The sequence below is a fragment of the Pteropus medius genome, unplaced genomic scaffold, assembly GCF_902729225.1.
Source record: "Pteropus medius unplaced genomic scaffold, Ma_sr-lr_union100, whole genome shotgun sequence".
Taxonomy (NCBI): Eukaryota; Metazoa; Chordata; class Mammalia; order Chiroptera; family Pteropodidae; genus Pteropus; species Pteropus medius.
This window is the reverse complement of record NW_024354502.1, coordinates 26,293,135-26,314,619: the sequence shown is the minus strand read 5'-3', so window position 1 is coordinate 26,314,619 and position 21,485 is coordinate 26,293,135. Positions and strand designations below refer to the sequence as shown.

Sequence of the window (21,485 nt, the reverse complement as noted above, 5' to 3'; positions counted from 1 at the left end):
CCAATTATAGACCCTGTTTTTAATTCTCCAGTTTCATTCCTGACAGGTCCATGTCAGTTTCTCACATTTGGAAATAAAAAGCATAGAAAACTACCAAATCAAATCTCCACTTTTCTTTGAATTAAGGTATATCATGGAAAAATAGGTCTCATTTAAATTAATTTTCCACTTCAATAACCTTGAGCCATTTTCAAGCATCCTCAGGGTGATGCACAATGACCATCATTTTTGTTCCAAGAGGAAAGACCACTGTCTAATCTTGAATGAGGGAAGGGTAAAATATTTAGACTTCTCTCTTTGCAAAAGACTTGATATGTATTTGAATAAAACCTCACAAATAATTGAAGTGAAATAGTTAATTGCTTAAAGGATACTCAAATGAAGCAGGTATGCTTCTTATAATTTCATTTTCTCAAATTACAAAAACAACATTCAGGTATCCTGATACTGTCAGCTTTTTTAGTACTGCTTGTGAGAGAGCACTTGTGAATGGGGATTATTTAGCCTATAAAGGGGACCTGGCATGTCCACCTTTTCTGAAAACTATATTAGCTAAAAGGAGGACAACCTATTCCTTCAAAGTCCAGCACAAATTCACCCCTTGCCATAACGAATGCAATGCCTCTTGTCACCAGCCCCTGGGGCTTACAGTGGGAGTAAGATACTGGTTTTCATGGAAGAACATAAAAAGCTACTCTTCCATATTGCCTTTAGGATGGACACCTGACACAAACCATATGCAGCTTGTTCATGGCTAAATTTGTCCCAGGGCTGTCTGTTTTCAGCTTCATATTAGTGGAGAGTTTCATGGGTCATTGATTTTGGTGGAGCAAAGCCCAAACACCACCACTTTGCTGTGCCGGGTCCTTCTGGCTACTCATAGTAAATCTCAAAACACAGGAATGAAAATATCTAGTCTCTGTGGTCATTGAGTGACCATCCTTACTGGCCTTCCTGTGAGGCAGGCATTCTGCATATATTTTCTCATCATCATCTCTCTTTTCTCCTCCCTTCTTCCTTCACCTGCAAAGAAAGCTGGCATTGGAACTGTTCCTCTTCTAGTGAATTTAAAACACTTATTCAGAAATAGGTTAATAAGCTGCCTGGAGACCTTCCTCTGTCCTCTCCCACTGCCCTCTGGCCATTTCACTGTTCCTGTGCATCCAATTAAGAAGGTGGACAGAGGGAATGAAAGGATATAACCTTAATATGAGAAGATTCTGCTTCTTGTTAGAGGTTCTGTTAAAAGAGTTGGTGGAAAAACAAGTTGTTATAGCACTGCTTATCAGCCATGAGGTTTGAAGAATTTCATTTGTTCATGATTCCTTCACCATTGCCCATGAACACTAGCATGAGAAATACATTTGAACTATTTTAACCAGTTGACCAATAAGAAATATGTTTCTCTGAAAGTGCTTACCAACTGTCAAATAAGTATACTATCATAAAAAATTCATTAATATGTAATTTATCTGCTATTTTTCATTTTGGAATCCTTTCTTCTCTTTCAGCTATTTCCCTTCTATCCACCATATCTCATGTACTTTATCCAGCATCTGTTCTCATAGCATCTTGGTCAGGCTGGCTATGTTTTCACAAGGGTTTCTGGAATATGAAAATCGTGAGGCCTTAAATAAGAATGATCTAATAGTATCAAGTACTGTCTTTGACTTAAGAGAAAAGAAAGGAAGTCTCCACAGTGTCAGCCATGTAACTTGTTTTCTTTGAGACCAACTTACAAAATCCTTTGATGGTTATTCATATCAGTTCTGTTTAGTAGGAGGCAAGTTTTCAAGATCAAGTATACTGTCCAATAAAGTTCATGTCATTCATTTAAAAAATAGATATGTTTCGTTGTAATTAAAAAAGTTAAAGTATACAAATATAAAGTGTTATGGAAGTTTAGAGATGGGAGTATATTTCTAGCTAAAGCAGCTAGTTGCTGATATTATTTAATTTGTTTAGCGCTTAGCAATGCTCCCTGCCATCTACTCCTGTGCAATCAATTCTTTTTCTGAGCCCTACCAGTCACATGTGGCCAAGAACATTGAAGTGGAGAGTTATCGCAGCTGAATTTGTAGAATAAATGTGCAATCTCAGCTTTGAAATGCAGCAAGTATGGACTCTGGGTGATAGTCAAAGTTTGCTCACAGAATTGATAATTGCAACTGTTATCTATGACATTTTTTGATAGACTGTGGAGCATATTTAGTGTGATCCATATGCCAGGCAAGTTGCAAGGCCACCTGTGTTGCCGCCTTATAGCACACACACCACTGACATTTCTCACATTCTCATCAATTGCTAAGCTTTTAACTTTAATACTCCCTGTCTTTTTTCTCCTTTTCAGACCTAAGTAGAAACTTGTTTAGCAAAAAGGCAGATTATCATCAGTGACATTTGCATTTACCGAAAGGAGATAAGAAAATAAAAGCAAATGTTTCCCTCCACTTCCTTCGCAAACTCTTCCTCCCTGATTTTTGAGTGCTTTTGCTTTACTAGCTTTTTAACGCTTAATGGAAATTAAAAAGAGGGCGAGAGGCAGATAAAAGTGTTATCACAAAATCAAACTAGGTGAATTCTCTGAGACCAACAATGTGCTTCAGGATCATCCTCTTGAGATCTCAGAGTTAATGAAATCTCAAGGTATAGACCTCTTTCTTACTCAATAATGGCATATCGACAATATCAGATTTTTGTGTGTTAACACACATTGATGATCCATTCTATGCTATATTATTTGTAGTAATAAGAGGGCAAGACTAGTGATTTGGAATTATACAATAGGAAGTTGCGACAAATTACATCTGAAAATCCCCTTCATCTCTTTCACGTATATTTCTTCTCATGTGGAAGATATATTTTTTGGTCCAGTAATGAAAACATAAAAGGAACATGACAATTTCTGCAAAATGAGAATGAGCTAACGTGATGCAAGGTGGTTTTCAGTCATCTTTCCCTGTTTTGCTTCTCTCATCTCAATACCTTGGTGACCATCTCTGCTGGAACCACACCAGCCTGCAGAAGAGGACAGTCTCCTGTGCCTGTTCTTCCAAGAGGCTTGGATGCAGAGCAGGATGGAGAAACTTTAGCATCAGGTGTTACTCTGACTGAGCAATAAGATCCTATGGAAGTTTTACCAAGGGCAGACTCATTTAAATGAGGGATCAGCAAACTAATACAGGCCAGATATGGGTTGTTGCCTGTTTTAGTACATAAGGCTTCCTGGCACACAGCCATGCCTCTTTGTTTATGCATTTTCTCTGATGGCTGATTCATGCTCCAGAAACAGCTGAATAGTCGCCAAGTAGTTGCAGCAGATCCCATATAGCTTAAACTATTTACTATCTGGTTCTTTGACAGAAAAAGCTTGTCGATTTCTAGTTTAAATCATTTTTACCCATAATTAGACTACCGTTGGAGAACAAAGAGGAAGGAGGAAAGTTCCATTTATTGAAGCTGAATATGTCAACTAAATAAGATTTAAAGATAGAAGTAGTTATATGTATTTATGCTATTCTAATTTGCTATTAATTGTGAAAATTTCAAAGGGAGTAACTAACATTTATTGTAAATCAACATTTTCTACGCACCGTGTTAGAAACTTTCCATGAAGTAGGTCATTTGAATTTATGTCAAGGAACTTTAGGTTTTTCTGGAGAAGGGATTTTAGGGAAAACAAAAGCAAGGAGACAGACAAACCAGGTGCTCATGTTTTATGACCTTGGATGCTGCTCCTGCATAGACACTTAGAGCCCAGAGACAAAAGAATGTTAACCTTAGGCTCCCAGTTTGAAATGTTTTTTCCCTATTGTGTAAGGTCAGAAATTGATGACTTTAGAGGCATTCATTGTTGTTCTCTTGTATATACTGTAAATGAAGAAAAAATGGAACAAGGCAGAAACACATATATTCTCATTCAGCAAATTATTGACAGTATCCATGGGTACACGGAGAGTTTGTGGCAATTATTTTCTTATAAATGGTGAATTAAAAATCATAAACTCTTATAGTCTGAATGGATTAGAAAGTTAACGGAGTTCGAATTCTATGCATTGCATTTGTAGAAAAAAATAGGGGTGATAAGTGATGTATTGACGCAGACTGGTATTGGTTATAAAAGCAGTGCCCTGCAGATCTTTTGAGTTCCTGCCCAATGTTCTTTTTCAACTGAACTCTGTTCTCTGAGTTAGTTTTTCATTCTTGTTCTCATGCTGATCAGAAAGTGAACTTGTTGTAGTCATGGTGTTCATATATTACAAATGAGACATCTCACTTTTCAAAGTTGCTGGGAAATATTCAAATTATTTTTTTCCCCTGTAAACCCATTCACTTTGGTATTCTTTTGTTTTTAATATGTCTTTTCAGGAATGTATCTATTCTTTTCAGGCCCGCCTATTTCAGTAAATTCCGTTTTCTGTTGCTGCAATGCCTCCTCTCTTGATTTTCCTCTCTGAGCCTGACTGCTTTCTGGTTGGGTCCTTTGTTCTTAGATTCTGGATATCTTTTGGAGAACAGTACTCTATTCTTTTTTGGCAGACATCAACCCTCCCTTTCAGAGAAGTAAGAGTCAGGTAAGATGTCTGTGAAAATTAAGAACAAAAAGTAAAAATGACAGAGTAAGTCAAACAATAAGAAAAAGCTTTGCCTCAAAAGAAAAAATAGTATCAAAGAAAAGGAAACTAAGACGGTTCTGGCAAAATTTGTTGTCTTTTCATTCTCAGGCATGTGAGGTTGGTTAGCAAAAGAGGAGATACAGTTTTTCAATGCTTTCTCCCTGTACTAGTTATCTGTCAAGTGGAGCTAAAACTCTCCTGCCCATCAACAATGCTACAGATAGCATCACCCCTTCTTTTTTTTTCATCTAATAAAGTCCATTATGAATTTCTTTTCCACTTTTATCTACAATGTTAGCACAGTAATGAGCAGTGTCAGTTTAAATAGCAGACTCATTCACGGTGCCTAGGCACTTTTGATTGTTTAATGCCCCCTGCCTTCAAACGTAAGTTTTCCTCCAACTTCCTTTTTTATATTGCGGCACCCACTTCTGCAGGCTGAGCATGTCCCCATTAAGGGTTAAATAACGCTTAAGGTTACCTGATGGTAGGGAGCAGGTGTGAGAAATTTCTGCTGTATCTCTGGCTCAAGACTGTGCTGGGATGCTTATAAGCACCGAGATGACATAGTTCAACAGCTCCCCTACACCCCGCCCCACACACACACTCCCTATTTGAGTGGCCCAGTTAGCAATCCTGGAGGTAGGACCAGGACCATGGTAGGGCTTTTCTGTAATGTCCCCAAAGGCAGAGTGTGGTAGCAGGAAATGCCATACACAAGGTCATGTTCTTGCTCTGTTCCCACTTACTTAGCTGAACCTCACATAAACTGTGGCCGGAGGAATCAAAGATATCAGAGTCTGATAATGATAAGGATACACCCGACCCACTTCAGTTTTCAAAGCTCTTTGAATAAAATCTTCTTTCAGAAGTTGCCCCCAATTACCTGTTGATGCTGTTTTTCTGTGCTAACATCTGCCAGTCCTTGCCTTTGGCATTGGGGGTATCAAAGGTAGCACAAATCCGCTGTCTGATGGAGTAGGGAATTTTGAAGGCTTTGGGGCCAGTCTGTGCAGGGAAAGTGCTGTCCTCTTGTGCAAAGAAAGTGATGGTTTCTCTTTCACTCTGAAAACATTAGGAAAGCATGATCAGATCCAAATGGAATCATTATTGATCAACATTTTTATTTAAGAAAATAAAAATGTTAACACACATGCACAAAATGCTTTCCTCTCTCTTTAAAATACTAAGTAACTTCTCAGTGGCCTAGTAGATCATGCACTGGAGATTTACAACAGCCTCTTCCACTCAGGGAGTCGCAATCACAATCATCGGCTTCTTCATCTAAGGAGATACCAGATGAGAGCAGAAGTAGACTTTTTTTTTTTTTAGTTTTTGGGGTAGATCTAGGATCAAGAGGAAGAAGCTACCAAATGACAGATTTCAGTTCACTGTAAGGAATGACACTATGACAGAACTGACCAAAGATAAATGGACTGATCGAAGAAGCTGGCTGGGAAGCCACTTGTCAGAGAAGCTACAAAGGGGAACTGATTGTGTGTTGATCACCTTAAAGTCTGTGTTTTTCTCAGTCCTAAAGTTGTGTGATTCTACAGTAAGTATTTCAGTCTTGTTTCAGAATTGAATGCATTGGTAAATATGAGCCAGCTGTGAGTCGGTGATGAGATTTAGAACAGTCTGTGGAGAGATATAGGCTGGAAGGTTTTTGCCTGCTGTCAGTACTGAATCAGAAGCAATATTATTGACAAGTTCCTCTCTTCTTCCCCTCACTGCTTCTGACTTAGTGCTTTCCAATGAGGATTTGCTATTTCAGTATATCATTGTAATTAGGCCATCATATCCATCATGAAATCATATAGAACTTGATCAGATTGGAGTGGTTACTGATAGGTTTATGTGAATTAACAGAATTTTAAGGCCTTAAAAGTATTTGATTGAATCACTCCATGATTATGATATATTACAAGACAAAAGAGATTCTGCAGATGTAAGTTCTTAAAGAGTTGACTATGATTTGATCAAGATAAGATTTTCCTGGGTGGGCGTGACCTAATCAGGTGGCCCTTAAAAGAAAGAAGGAGAGGTAGTTCTGTTGCTGGTGTGGGAGAAAACAACAGCCATTTTGTGAACTATCTATGGGACTGGGGATGGGAAATGAGGCTAGACCTGAGGGCCTCCTAGGAGCTGAAAGTGACCCCTGTCTAACAGCCAGCAAGAAAATGGAGACGTTAGTCTCCATAGCTGCAAGAAACTGAATTTTATCAACAATCTAAATAAGCTTAAAAAAGGACTCTGAGCTCCAGCTGAGAACATGTTCCAAGCCATCACCTCGATCTTAGTCTTGTGAGACCGCCATGCCTAGACTTTTGATCTACGAAAAATGTGAGACCATAAATGGGAGCTGTTTTATGCTGTTAAATGGGATAAATTTGTTATACAGTAAAAACAAACAAACAAAAAACAAACAAAAAAATTTAATACAAACAGAAATTAAAACATCGAATTTGAGATCGAGTTAAGGAACTACTTAGGACTATTTAAGCCACAAGAAACTATCCTTTGTGTTAGGAACTTATTATCTTGTGCTGTCCTTTAAGTCAACACACACTTTTCCTAAACTGTCCTGTGATCCTTCCCTGATTTTTCAAACCATGACATGTCTTCCTCCTGAGGGAACCACAGGCATGGTGGCCCTTTTGGGCTAGTGCCCAGGCTCCCACAGTTATAAGCCTTCAGAGTTGGTGAGTGTTACATGCTCTGAAGTTTAATTGAGGAAACCGATTCATGCAGAGATATTATCAATGATTGATAATGTGGTTTGTCTTTTTGTAACCATTTAATAAGGTTACACGTTGAGGGCAGTGCTTTGGAAACAGTGCCTTAACCCAGCATTTCCAAAAGGGCAACTCAGAAGAAGTTCCAAGAAAGAGCAGTCCCATGGTCAGTTACATCTGTGAAATGCTACGTATTACATATTTTTGGAAAATCAGAGCACATTATCATATTAAACAGATTCTACTCACTGGTTTCAGTTCCATTCCCTGGAATACTATAAAACAGTGCTCATCAAAATTCTTCCAGTATTTGAGGTTAGCATGGGCAATAGAAAAAGCATGGTTTTCAGAGTCAGAGTAGGAGTTTACACTTCTAGCTCAGCAACCGTGGGTGCTACATGGCCGCTTTCAGGCTCGATTTCCTCATCAGTCTTTTGGCATTTTTTTATGTACTCCACAGAGATTATGAAGTTTGGTAAAAGTCACCCAGGTGGTTTGTGACATAGCTGAAACTAGAATTCTGATATTCTGATACTTTCACCAGGATTCATATCACTATACCACCCTACTTCAAGCAAGACAGGTATGAAAAAATCCAGAGTAGAGTGGGTAAGAAAAGTGCTCTTCATGATATTAGCATTATGCTTCAGGGATTAAGAGTAGGAAGGGAGGAGGCATTTGAGTTGGCTTTGAAGGATGGGTAGTTATTGATAGAATAGAAATTGAGTGGATAAGTGCTTAGCTCACACCAAGTGAAGGATTCTGATATGTTGGATAGTTATAAAATAAACCAACTCAGGTTTCTCACTGCATAAAATAGGTTACAAGATATAGCGCCTCTTTTTTTTTTTTTTTTAATCATAGTTTGTAAAATTTTGTCTAGGCTTTAACAATGCAAATCAAGTAGGAATGGTTTCCTTAAATATTCCCTGACTTAAGGCAGGGCAATGCCCTTTAAAAAGAATGGTAGAAACCAGAGAGAAAGGAAAAAAAGAATTCTGCAAGATAACATGGTAGTTACTGTAAAATGGCACCAAAGCATGTTAACACATGAAAAGGCGACTGGCCAATGAAACTGAAAACACTGAAAGTGTCTTTGCCGAAGATCTGTGGTAGACAGAGAACTAGCTTCTGGAAGCCCTCACAGCATCTATGAGTTGACCAAGTCCATCTAGTGCTGTCTTTCCTGTTGGCATAATAAAGACCATCTTGATACACAGTCTTCAGAAAAAATTGAATAAAGCAGTACAATTTGAAGGCAAATAAAACATACGAGACTAACTCTAAAAATATTTTTTCTATTTACTACAGTTTAATAAGTGGGCCCCTATTTCCCTCATAAAGCTCCGAATTTAAGTATTTTCCATGTATAAGGATGACACTTTATGTAACATTTATGATGCATTCTGAAAGACATCTGGGCCAAGTAATTAGAATCCTGTAGATATATCACATTTTCTGATTGTTTAAATTAAATATTCAGAGGAACAGTAGAGTTTCATGCTCTGCACATCTGAGATAAGCAGCTGCTACCTGCTTAGCTTGGGAGTTGTAAACGAGAAATTCTGAGTATTCTGTCTATTTTGTAACAGACAAATCATCTCCAACTTCCCCCACTTTTGGAAGAAAGATAAGAGAAATTGCTTGAAGGAAAAATTGTTAATGCAAGCTTCCCATTTAAGTTGTTTCTACCAAAATAGATTTTTCAATAATGTTACATTAGTAAAGAATGATGAATAAATGACTTGGAGATTCTTCTTTTTTCTTCAATTTAGCAAGCTTATTTTGCTTTTATCCACAATTTTTAGATTGTTACTGATGATTTATAGAGTATCAATTGGTGATAATCATTAGGTAATTCGGTTGAGTTAAATTTAAGAACAAACCTGCTTCTAAAGATTGACACAGTAATGACCACTCTAAAGCACAGAAAAGATATACTGATCACTAAAATAATTTTTAAGTATGAGAGAGATATGAATGATTGTATTTTTCTGGTGGAATATGATGGATGTGGGGATGAACATAAAGAGTCAAATGCCTTCAATGAGAACAATCACTACATTGATTTAGATATTTAGAAATGTATATAATGTCTTTTACTTCTCATGGTTCTATTAAATTCATGAATAGTGACACAAAGACAAATTTACTAGTGTAGGAAGTGAGAGCTCTGAGCCCAACTGTGCAGTAATTTTTTTGGGGGGAGGGGCGTGGAGGGAGGCGTTAAAAATATATTTCAAAGATATCTATTGAAAGCTTCAAAAGTTTATTGAACCATCTACAACAAAAACTAGGTAATTTTTAGGGAGAAGAGGATGATTTTTATTCACCAGGTATATCATCAGATGTATGTTCTTCCCAGGAGTGAGACAATCCTAGGGTTTGAAGGACCTTGAGTTAATATTCGATAAAGATGCCCCCTGGCAGGCATATCTATACGTAGGAAGTCTAGTCTTCTCTTGAAGATCTATAGAATGATTCTAGCCTATGACACAAATAATTACATCTCATCTTCCTACAGTCTTAAGGAAAAAACATCTCAATTTTCATGTACTTTCATACTCAGACAATTGCTGGTGTCGTAATGTTTGTCACTAATGTCTAAGCTCCCAAAGAGAAGGCTTATATTACAGACAAAGCCTACAGTTAGGACAAATAAATTAGACCTCCTTTACTGGGATCCTGAAGCAGTGTAATATGGAAATCCAGACTTTGATTTTGAAGTCAGGTATTTTAGCTGGGAACTCTGGCTACCCATCTTATTAGCTCTATGATCTTGGACATGAAGTTTGACCTCCTCGAGACTGTTCTATCGTATAAAATTGTTATCGTATAAAACTAATCCACGGAGTTGTGATGGTTATATATGAAAGCACTTGAAACATACTGCCTTTCAAAAGTTATTACTTTTCTTCTGACATAGAAACTAATTAGGTTTGCCTAAGAAGTATAGTTTATTCTAAAGAGATGTAGATACACTGGGCCAAATTCTAGCAGTAACACTTAAAGCAATTAATAAAATGATCCTTATAGGATCAAAAGGGTTCATAAAGCTTCTAAAATGCAATAGCCCACAAATCAGATGACTGTAGTCCAACATTGACTATCTAAATATTATTCTCATACTTGCCTCCTTTTTATCAAGAGATACTGTGATGTTATCTTCAAAGCATTTCAAAGTGACTGCAAACTTTGTGAAGCATTAGAAAAGGAATTGGAAAATAAAGGGTGAGATTATGTTTATTAGCTCATTTTCCTTTCATGCACTTCAAAAATTTGTTTAAGCAATGAGCAAAGGTACCAGGATGCACGAACACTATCAGATTCCTTTTATATAAATATCCTGTAATAGCAGAAGTTGATCTTCAAAATCTGAGTGCCTTAAAAAATAAAAACCTTTTAAACCTGGAGTTCTTTTGTTGACCTATTAACAGACATTTAGGGCAATTTGCATCGGAGGCATCTTTATGTTCTGCCTTTTCCTGCTTGCTTCAGAATAACAGAAGGAAAATCTAAGACTTCCCTGTTTTTATTTTAAAACTTTCCTACAATTTTTATTTTACTTTGAAATGTATTGTTAAATATGCCATGATTGTTCAAGAAAGGGACTCTAAAAATATCCTACTCTAGGTTTCTGAATATACCTTCCCCATCAAAATTACTTTTGCACATAATGCTAATTAGCAATAATGAATGCAAATACTGTATAAACATGTCAGTTAAGACAGCTATCAATTTTAGGGCACAGTCCTTTGGAAAGCCAACCGCTCTTCAGAAAAACTATTTGGGGAATTATTGATACTCATTTTGCATAAGCCATACTTTAACATAGGAATAGGGGGAAGTGATAATGCTATAAGGCTACATGTTTTCAAAGAAAAAAGAACACTGAAATTGAGTTATATATATATAAAATGTGTTAAATCTGTCAAGCCAAAATACATTTTATTTATATATTACATAAATATGTATGTATGTACATGTGTGTCTATATGCGTATACACATACACGCACCGCACACACACATACATATTCTACTGGTGAACAATGAAATACTCTCGCTTTTCTAAACCAGCCAGGAATTACTTTAGGATTGCTAAACAGAAGCAGCACATGCCTCCCCTGATTCTACCCCTAGGAACTATCTTCTATCCTCAACCATTCAGGAGGGAATGCCATTGTCTTCTCTTTGTAAATTCAAGTCCAGATCCATGAAATCAATTAGAATTATGGCAGAAATCAGGTATCTTTTTACAAGTTCCCAGGGGAATTCTCCTGTGACTCCCATTCCATTGCTGCCCTTCAACAGTGATATGACCTTGGATGAGGTCCTTTCCTTCGTTACACTTCTATTTCCTTACTTTGTAGAAAGAGATTAATATCTATTCTATCTTATATTATTGTTATCGATGACCCTATGTTTAATGGAAATGGGGATGTGGAAGGTCTGAGGAATTGTAGGATAACAAGGAACCAGGACCCTGAAGATGATGACACAGGTGGGGCAACTGACTTCTGGAAACTAGTCAGAACCAGCAAAAAAACTGCCCAGTGCTAACCTTGTGCCTCTTTATGGCATGTGTGTTTATTGTACTACCAGCTAATACTTTTAGCTAATATTCCAGGCCTACCGTGGACTATTGTGATTTTGTGTATAAAAAGCCCTCCACCAGTTCCTTCCCCAAAGGTCCCTTCACAGAGCTTAAGTTCTGATGGGTTGAGTTCCCCTGCCCAGTGGGAAGCTAACTTTATTCCACAGCCTGAGAAAAAGTTTATTTCCCCTCATCAGTAATGAGGATTAAGAGTTGAAGAATGACAATGAGAGTGAGATAGTGATAATCAGTTTTCAAAAGGTAGAGTTGCAGAAAAAGTAAAAGCCAAATAAAATGACTTGTCCAACACTAATGAGAATTAAAAGAGTGAGTGCATTTTGAAGCTCTTTTGTGCTTTGCGCAGCATGACTGCGACAGGTATATTATTCTTATCATCATTTAGAAACGGGGTCAAGTGACCTGTAGACGAGGACTCACCTCTAGAATTGATGTCTGCACTTGGAGGATCTGTTCATGGCCTTTGAGCTGCCGGATGCAGATTTTGCAGGACAGCTGGGTGGTGGTGGGCGTGTAGCGCTCCAGGGAGAAGGCACAGTGCAGGGGCTGCCGGTTACTGCACCACACGCGGGAGAACGGGACTTCCTGCAGGGAGATGGGGGAGAGAAGAGGGCCATGGTGTGCAGAGCCCCACTGAGATGAGTGGAGACCAGGAGAGACTTAATAAGCAATAATTATGGTGATGATGACAAAGATCGCAGCAGAGATAACTGTCTAAGCAACGTGGTGGAATTGTTGTAGAAATAATGTTCCAGCATATGCGAAGCAGCACAAAAATAATTAATGTCAATTCCAGTTGATATCATCTGAATTCCAAAACCACACTGCAAGAGCTCAGACTTTCACTTACACACACACATACGCACACACACACAATACACACACACACACACACAAAATTAGGAAGAATGCCATCAAACAAGAATCATGTTTTTCCAATCAAAAAAATTCTTAGAGCACTCCAATAGTCCATTCTTCTACCTAAGCCTTAAATGACAATTATGCTAAAGAACTGATCAGAACTTGTCCCCACAAAATCATGTTGAGTTGTGTGAATAGAACACAATACTGCTGCTGTATTCAGCCTAAAAATTATGCCTGCTGTAAAATCATATACACTCATCCCAGAGAGAGACGACACAATGGGTCAGCCCAGAGCAGTCTTGTTTGCTAACTCCTTATGTAATTCATCCATTCCACAATTCTGTATACGGTGTCTGCTAATGACAAGATATTGCATTAGATAAATAATAAGAAATAGAAATTAGGCTCAGTTCCCCACTCTCAAGAGACTTACAGACAATTGAGTAGCAAAAGCAATTTTTACTAAATGAGGGGGGAATTATAAAAACTATATAGATCACTCTTTTCCCCAATACCAGTTAGCGCTTGCCGCCGAGGGGACTGTGCTCAGGTGTGCGGCTTTACAGTAATTTGAAGTAGAGGTCAGCCATTCTGACCTCTGAGGTCAGGTGGCAATCAGAAATTGATATTCTTTCATCTACCTAAAAGTCTTTCATTCCTTATGAAATTGGGCTGGGTCCTCGGCAATGACCATGTATGTCCAACCTCTAGTAATCACTTTTCTCTTTTTCTCCTCCCATTGAATTGCACTTTTCTCTGTTGCCATAAATACTGTTTTAATATTAACGAAAGGTGTATCAAGCTGGAAGTTTGATACTGCGAAGTGTGATTGGTGGTGAAGCCAGCAAGTGTTATAAGACCAAAGGCCATGATTAAAATTCAGTCTACTCACCTGAAGGAACTATGAATTACCTAGTTACTCCTGAGCTCCACTGTACATACTTGTATGTTTCCTAATTTTCTCCATAGGAAGTCTCACACATCTTGATTTTGGATCCTTCTTGGCGGGGGCCGGGGAGGGGGGGCAGCAAGGAGGGATGGACTTTAGGTTGTTGTATACTTTAAAAGAGCAGAGTCAGCTTTAGGGAGTATGAAAGAACAAACTCAGGCGTTAACCTCTACCACATATCCCATTAATGTATATAAGGGATTTGTGTTTTTGTTTGTTCTTAATCGTGAATCAAGGGAAAGGCAGTGGACCTTTGGCTCAAGAAGCAGAAACAAGGACTCAAAGTCTATGTGTGTGACACTGTGTAGTGTTTCTTGACTTTATTCTTGTGCAAGACGTGAGCTGTTAGGATGCAACACTGTCTTTGCCATTCTCGGTTCTCCCCTACAAGGCTGGGGCTGCAGGCCTGAACACTACATTTCACAGACTGTCTGCCCTCGAGGGAGTTCACATTTCCATTCTGCCAGTGAGAGGCACTTGTGCTAGGCTGGAACAGCAGAGGAGGAGCCGAAGCCATCACTGCCCCTCGCACATAGCCAGCAGGCCCAAAGGCTTCAGCCATTAGCACATGCGAGGTTTGCAGGGGCTTCCGGGCATCCCCTGAGAACCATCTGCCACAGCGCTGTTTCCTGAAATTCCCGAATTTGCTGGTTTCCTGATGTCATCAGTGGCTCTCTCTGACTCTGATTCTAAAGCCTTTCTAAAGATTCTGTAAGCACATAACTCCCTTGATTATATTTCTCCTTTGAAATATCTTGCCAGGTTTTTCTTTTCTCGACCAAGACAATTCTCTAATGAAACTCCAGTGGATTTGAAAAAGTTCTCTTAGAAACTGATGTAAGTTTGACGACACTGAAAGGTGCCATTAGTGCATTCCACAGGGTGACTGTCCTATTCTAGGGAAAACACTGAGAGAAGAACTAACCTAACGGTCGCTAAGGAAGCTCTTGGCTGGGGCACATCTTACTTATATCACCAGCAAGACAGCACAGGTCCATTTAACGGTGCTTCTTTCCCACTTTCTTCCTATACAGTGAATTTTACTTAAGATCTCTTCTCTTGCCCTCCTGGTAGTGGACACGGCAGCAGAGGGTACTTCTGATCGGTAGGACCTCCCAGAAACCTTTACAGGAAGATATTTTCCCTAGATCACTGAAAAATGACTTTGTATCTGCACCTAATTCTACCCTATATAAAAGAAATAATATGCATTTATAAGTTTCGCTATTTTTCCTTGTCTAGTCTGATTCATTTATATGCTTCTCTTATTGAGCCTCTTATGTTTTGTAAAGCATGGGTGACCCTTACTTCATACCTCAGCCTCTAACACTTCTCTCTCTGCCTACTGAACTCTACAAGGTCCCCCATCTGCTCTCATATGCACAATTGCCATCTCTCTGTGGAGAGCTCCAATAGCTATACCTCTGGTATTCATTTTTATCCATCACTGGCATTATACTCCCAGTCACTACAAATCATTTTATTGGGCCTTTACCTTCTTGGGCAACTCTACCTTTTGAAAACTGATGATCACTATCTCACTCTCACTGTCATTCTTTTACGATATTCCTATGTCCATTAATGATCCCCTTCTCTCGCCTCATTATAGCTAACTGTAGTAACCTAGTCCACCAGCCTCTCGCCTTCAGTCTCTTACTATACAGAGTGAATGAGGTGTTTAGTGCTTCACTGAAGAGGGGAACAGAAAGCAGTTGATTGGTTTTCTTCAGGAAACAGCATTGTGGTCTCTCTTTTACCTCTGATTACGAGAGGGGGGCACTGATGTCACCCGATCACTTTTCCTTACAAAATTCCTTTGCTTGGGGGTGACCAGGATGGCCCCTTAAGGTCTGCCATGTTCCACACAGTCCCCTGCCTGGGCCTCAAGGGCTTTCATGACCTATTGCCCTGTCTCCTCTCTTCATTCTCATGTTAATAGGCCTCAAAAGAACTCTCTTCTCCAAACTGGTTAATGTTTATAGTTACTTTGTACTACCTTCTCCAATCAAAGTTTAACAAGAGGCTCTGTGGTTATCAGGTGGTTTTGACTAACTAAGGTGGTTTTGCCTAAGGTAACTAAGAACTTTTTGTTTTCTAAAACTAAAAATGTAAGTTCTAATAACGTGTATTATAAGTTCTTGGACTGCAGAGCCAGATGGAGCTGAATTCAAGGTCCAGCTCTTAAACAAACCTACATTTTCTGTAGTGGATTTGAATCCTTGTTAAGCTTTTCCTCTCTCCATCCCCTCATGTCCCCCCTGCCCCGCCCCCACAAGGACATTGACCATTTACTGAAAAGTGTCTTTTCTGGTATCACTGCTAAATTTCTTATATTATGTCAATGGAAGAAAGGTAAGAGAGTAATGCCCACTGCAGAAATAATCTTTCCTTGCAGAAAAATATGAGAATCAACATACACAAAAATCCTCTTTTTTCTCTTCCACTGCACACACAATCAAAACTTTTTAAAAATCAGATTTTTAAGACCGTATCAAAAGAATATGTTTTGTTGTTGACTTGAGTAGCAGCTGCCAATAGAGCTCAACAAAACATTTAAAAATAATAGAATTAGACGCACTGTGATTAGTGTGTTTTCAGGGCAATCATCTTTGCTTTCATTTATTCAAAAAAAACACCCAAAACAACAACAACAAAAAAAACCAAAACACCAAGATTCTCACTGAGCTGAGAGGAATTATGTGGAAAATAATATGGGAAGACAGTGTAGCAAAGTTATGGGTGTTCAAAGAATTCCAGAAATGTTTTTATTTTGATTCCCATTATAATTAGGTTTCTAGCAGATGGAGAGAATGTAAATCATATCCTAGCAGGAGACAGACATTGGGTTCTCCAAGATACATAGCATGCTGAAAAGACAGCTGCTTTTATCCTAGGGAGGTGACAGTCTGACTTTAAAAAATAAATTAATCTCTTATTGTATATGGTTTATTACAGTTCTCCTCTCCATAGTCAGCAAGGAATAAAGAAAACCATAATTAAGTGGCACTCGGGTCACAGTAACCCATTGTGAGTAGAGTTATTTACCCTCTAGAAGAGTGTTTCCAAATCTGAGGAGGGGACAATAGCATAACCCTAATTGTGGTAGTTTCAAAAAGCCTGAGAAGAAAAGGGGTGATGATAATTTGTTGATTTTGTGAGGACTAGCATTGTGGGGCTCTTTTTTTTTTTTCTTTCTTTTTTTGAATCAAGGCTGATGGGTGCTACTGCAACAAGATCTAAGAACTCACAAAGCCTTCCATTCACCCATCATACCTGGCTTCATATGCAATAAGGGCTGTAGTACAGCATTCTATAAAGGGTAATCCTCCAGGACCTAAACTAAAAAGATTTAAAATCTAGTTGGTCCTGCCATATGTAGGCTCTCAATCACATAGCTCTGGGGCCAACCTTGAACTCACATCATTTGTAAAACACTTCTCGTGCAGTCGGTGTCTGAGAAGCCAAATATTCTTTGTACAGAATACCTCCCAGGCTTGTACCTTCTGGGAAATTCTACCTTCCCCAGAAGAAAACAGAAGGTTTCTTAGGAAAGTAGGCTTCTTAGGTATCAGTTGGGATATGCTGATTCCCAGATTCTTGATTTGAAGTTAGAGAAAGGGAGAGAGGAAAAAAGACAAGAATATCAGAGGTTTTCCATGCACCAAGTTGGAAGATGTCAGAGAGATTGACCAGCTGAAGGAGACCTATAAACGATGTCAGAAAAGTAGTGAGATTTTCTGTCCTACAATAGCTCTCTGTTAGTTCCTGTCTACTAAGTCCTAATGAAAAGTCATTCTCTATTCTCCATGCCAAGTTTGTCAGTGCACATGAAGTTCTACATGAGGTTCAAGAAGGCTGAACACAAACCCTCCCCAAAGTGCTTACATTGGATGCCTGGGAGCAAACGCAGCATGACCATTAAGACAAGCACAATATGTATTCACACAAGCTGGGGGATTTCAATGATGACAAGGGCAAGAAAATTGGTGGTACGCATGGTGAAGAGATGGGAGGAATAAAGAAGAAAAGTCATTTGTGGATAAGAAAAATGATGTGGAAATGAAAACTCAGTGGCAAGTCTCCTGGTGCAGAGAAAATTAAATTGTTTCTTAGCCTTCCAAGACTCTTTCAAATTATGCTCAATTACAGAAGGCAAATATTTATACATGTTCACAACCTCCATGCAACCCAGCCCATCCCAGCAGTAAAGCTCGTAGGGCTTCTGGAGAGCCAATGTTCTTTGGCTTTGCCTGGCCCTATTGCCTCCTGTGAGGTCAGGCACTTAGCCCCTCAAGCCTTTTCTGCCCAAGGGCTCTCTCAGAAATCCCCCTAGTTGGAATTATTAAGTGCTGCTGCAAGGTTATGGTTCATTCATCTGATTTTTTATATCCAAGCATTAAACTTAATAGTTTGGACTGAGTCACTTGCATTATGTTCAGTGAAGTGACAACCTTAAATCTATAAAGGTTAATATGGAAGAATTTATATGACTATTAGTACTTGTTTTTACAATACCCTGATGTTCAATTTGGATTTGAAACTTTGAATACTGCTTTGTGAGAAACAGACACATAGGTCTAGAAGATCCTAAACAATATATTCATAGAAAACCTCCCTCCTTAAGGAAATATGCTGACTATGCCAAAAAAAAAAAAAAAAAAGTCCAGGGCCATGAGAGGTGTTCTTGTTGCTTTGAATACACTAACATTGTATATAAGGGGGCAATTCCCAAGGTCATGAGATGTGTGAAAAGTAAATAGGAAAATACAACATTGTCTAATTTGAAAATTCTGAATTTTAAAGTCGAAAGGTTGGTAATTCAATTTTTTTCTCTCTCATGGTGCAGTCAAGGTTTTTCTTTTTGTGATTTGGCTTGTTCTCATTCTGACAAGCTGGTATGCCTTGTGCAACTCCACCGCCCGCCCCCCCGCGCCATGAATGCCGCAAGGATGTAAAGGTTAAAAAACCCACAGGGCTCTGCAGGTTGTATCAATGGGCAGAATAAAGTTTGAAAGTCTCCTCTGATTTCAGATCAATATGAGTCCACCAGAAGCTTTTCCAGAATTAGGAAATGTCACTTGAAGCACGGATGACTCTGGCTTAAGACACTATGGTAGAGCAGCTGGCTGCTTATGATGACAAAACTTATCACTGGGAATTACCATAGAATTAAGTGGCAGGCTCACATATTGATATCTTTTTATGCTAAGTAACTACTCAAATTCCCTAAAAGTTATCCAAGGAGACTCTAAGTCATTTTGCAATGTTGCATTAAATTCTCTAGCATCGCGATATGTGAATAATAATATATGTGTCTTTATATATTTATATAAGGATTCTAAGAGGCATTATCCTTTCTTTGCCTCTCAATCTGTAATTTCTTCTTCATATCTTGCCCAGTTCATCTGACAGCTAGCACTTCATATACTCCGGACAAAAATCTTTTGTTCCCACTTGGACAGCCAGAGCTCTCTATAACTCAAAATTACCCTTACAAAGTTTCTCACTGACATCCATCCAGTTCATTCATTGCTGAACACGAACGATTAAAACAATGTTTTACAATGAGCTGATTTTAATGAAAAGAAACTAACAAACCTTGCTCTAAATTGTTAAATTACCACATTCAACCTCTATGAAGCAACAATTTAAACAGGAAAGATGAGAAACGTCACATTACCTGACATGCAAGTACCTTTATTTCCCACCTGTTAGGAATCTGTGAATTTATGACAATATGTTTAATCCCCTGTGTGTAGCCCAAACTGTTATATTTCTGTGACAGTTCTGAAATTAAATCCATACTTTTAAAGGAGGAGGAAGTCAAGAGTACCCTCACCAGGGTTTGTGACATGCTTGCTGATTAAAGCAAAGCTATTTCTGTTAGCGATCTATTCGACCAGTACCTGGCATGCAGTGAATGGTTTAATTCTCCAGAGGAATGGGGGGATATCGAGGACAGAGATCTGAAGACTAAAAGTATTCCCTTTGAAATGCAGCAACTTTGGTTCTTCCAGTAGCTGTCCACCTTGATGCCTTTCATCTGAAACCACTTCCTACAGGACAGGGAAAAGAGAAGAGGCACAGCAATAAAGTATCCAATCGCCTCCACGTTGTCTTTCTATTCCTATGCATGCTCACTCCGATGTGTCTCCCAGAAATAAAGAATAGCATAATGGACACTCTTCTTTTACACTCCATGTCCTTGAAACACTATGCTTTTCTTTAAAACTAGAAGACTACCTTTGCCCCAGAGAAGTTGTAACACTGTTGAGTTTTTAAAAATTGTATCAATTTCATTCTGATACGACCATAATTAGGGAATGTTTTCATACCTAATCTGACACATCATATTTCACAATAAAGGTAGAAGCATCTTCTCTCTGGTTCACTTGTTTGTCACTAGCAGAGGCATTATCCATGTTTATTCTTTGGCTCAAAATAGATGTTACAGAGTGCGTATATCATGTTTATTTGTAATACTGTTCTTAAAGTTATGCCAAAGGCCAAGAAAAATAAGTTATAGAGTCAGTTAGCTCAGAAAAAAAAAAAACAAATTCCTGAGATAAATACTCCAGTAGCTTCACTGAGAAATCTTTATACCTCATACAAATGCAATTCACATATATTCTACTAAGCAAACCATTTAATTGGTTCCAAATTTGTGGTGTTCAGAAACATTGAAGAAATGATAGGACAAGTGAAAGAATTGATATGGATTCTGTAAAATCTTAAACTACTGTGGGGGTGAGGCTTTTAGTGTCACTGTAGATGAGACCTCCCGAAATCTATTTTTTTTTAAAATCACAATTAATTTAGTTACGATTTCCTTGTAGAGATCTAGTATTAATAAGAAAAATGAAATCCTTTAATTATGTCCTATAATATTCCCAGATTCTAAAAAAAAAAAGATTGTATGAAGTCAGGCAAATAAGTTTATAAATACAATATAAATTTTAATTATAAATTTATCGGCAAGTAAAAGCTTCAAAGGTTATCTTATATATCTCTTATCTACATTAGTAGAATAACTAATAAAAACATTTCTGAGAAGCAGCTGCCCAGCTTTTATCCTTCATGTACACATAATCTGTTAACAGGTTGCTAGTATCTTTTCTCAGCACTAAATGATTCAATTCCAATTTTCTCCAGCTCTTTGATCTTGGTAGTGAGAGAGGTGTTTCTTGGGGCCCGTTGGTCGGTGCTGAACTTTCGGTGATGATGGAAATGCTCTCTATTTGTGCTGTCCAATACAGTATTACTAGCCACAGTGGCTATTAAGCACTTGAAATGTGGCTGCAGTGACTAAAGAACTGAATTTTTCATTAATTTACATTTAAATACCCACATGTGGCTAGAAATTATTGTACTAAACAGTGCTGTGCAACATAATTCATTTTGTAGATCCAAGACTTGGAAAAAACATATGGTAGCTGGTGTCTGGTAGGAAGGAGCCTCAAACAGTGGAAGGGAAGTGGCGGTGTGGGGAGGAAAGGAAATACATTCCAAATGCCGACTTTAGGTCTTTTACAGATGCTGGTCACTGGTTTCTTCTTTTGAGATTGCGTGTCCACTGGACCTGTGCTTGAGCTGGACTTTGGGCATACAGAAATGAAACTATGCCTATTACCAAGTAGCTCAGTCTAGTGAGAGTGTCAGAACAGCAGGTGTACGAGCATCATGTAGTATCTAAGCAGCATAATATAAT

The 21,485-nt window shown here is 38.4% G+C and overlaps 1 protein-coding gene across 2 annotated transcripts in view; it reads right to left on the bottom strand.

The window, feature by feature from the left end:
• The window catches only part of UNC5D (unc-5 netrin receptor D), a 480,798-nt gene that overhangs the window by 12,467 nt on the left and 446,846 nt on the right, over positions 1–21,485 (bottom strand). For both annotated transcript variants that reach the window (XM_039853533.1, XM_039853535.1), the window contains exons 14-16: positions 19,684–19,833; positions 12,385–12,549; positions 5,503–5,681 (exon numbers count right to left, since the gene is read on the bottom strand). In XM_039853533.1, coding sequence (XP_039709467.1) covers positions 5,503–5,681; positions 12,385–12,549; positions 19,684–19,833 — 494 coding nt within the window. The remainder of the gene's footprint in view (positions 1–5,502; positions 5,682–12,384; positions 12,550–19,683; positions 19,834–21,485) is intronic.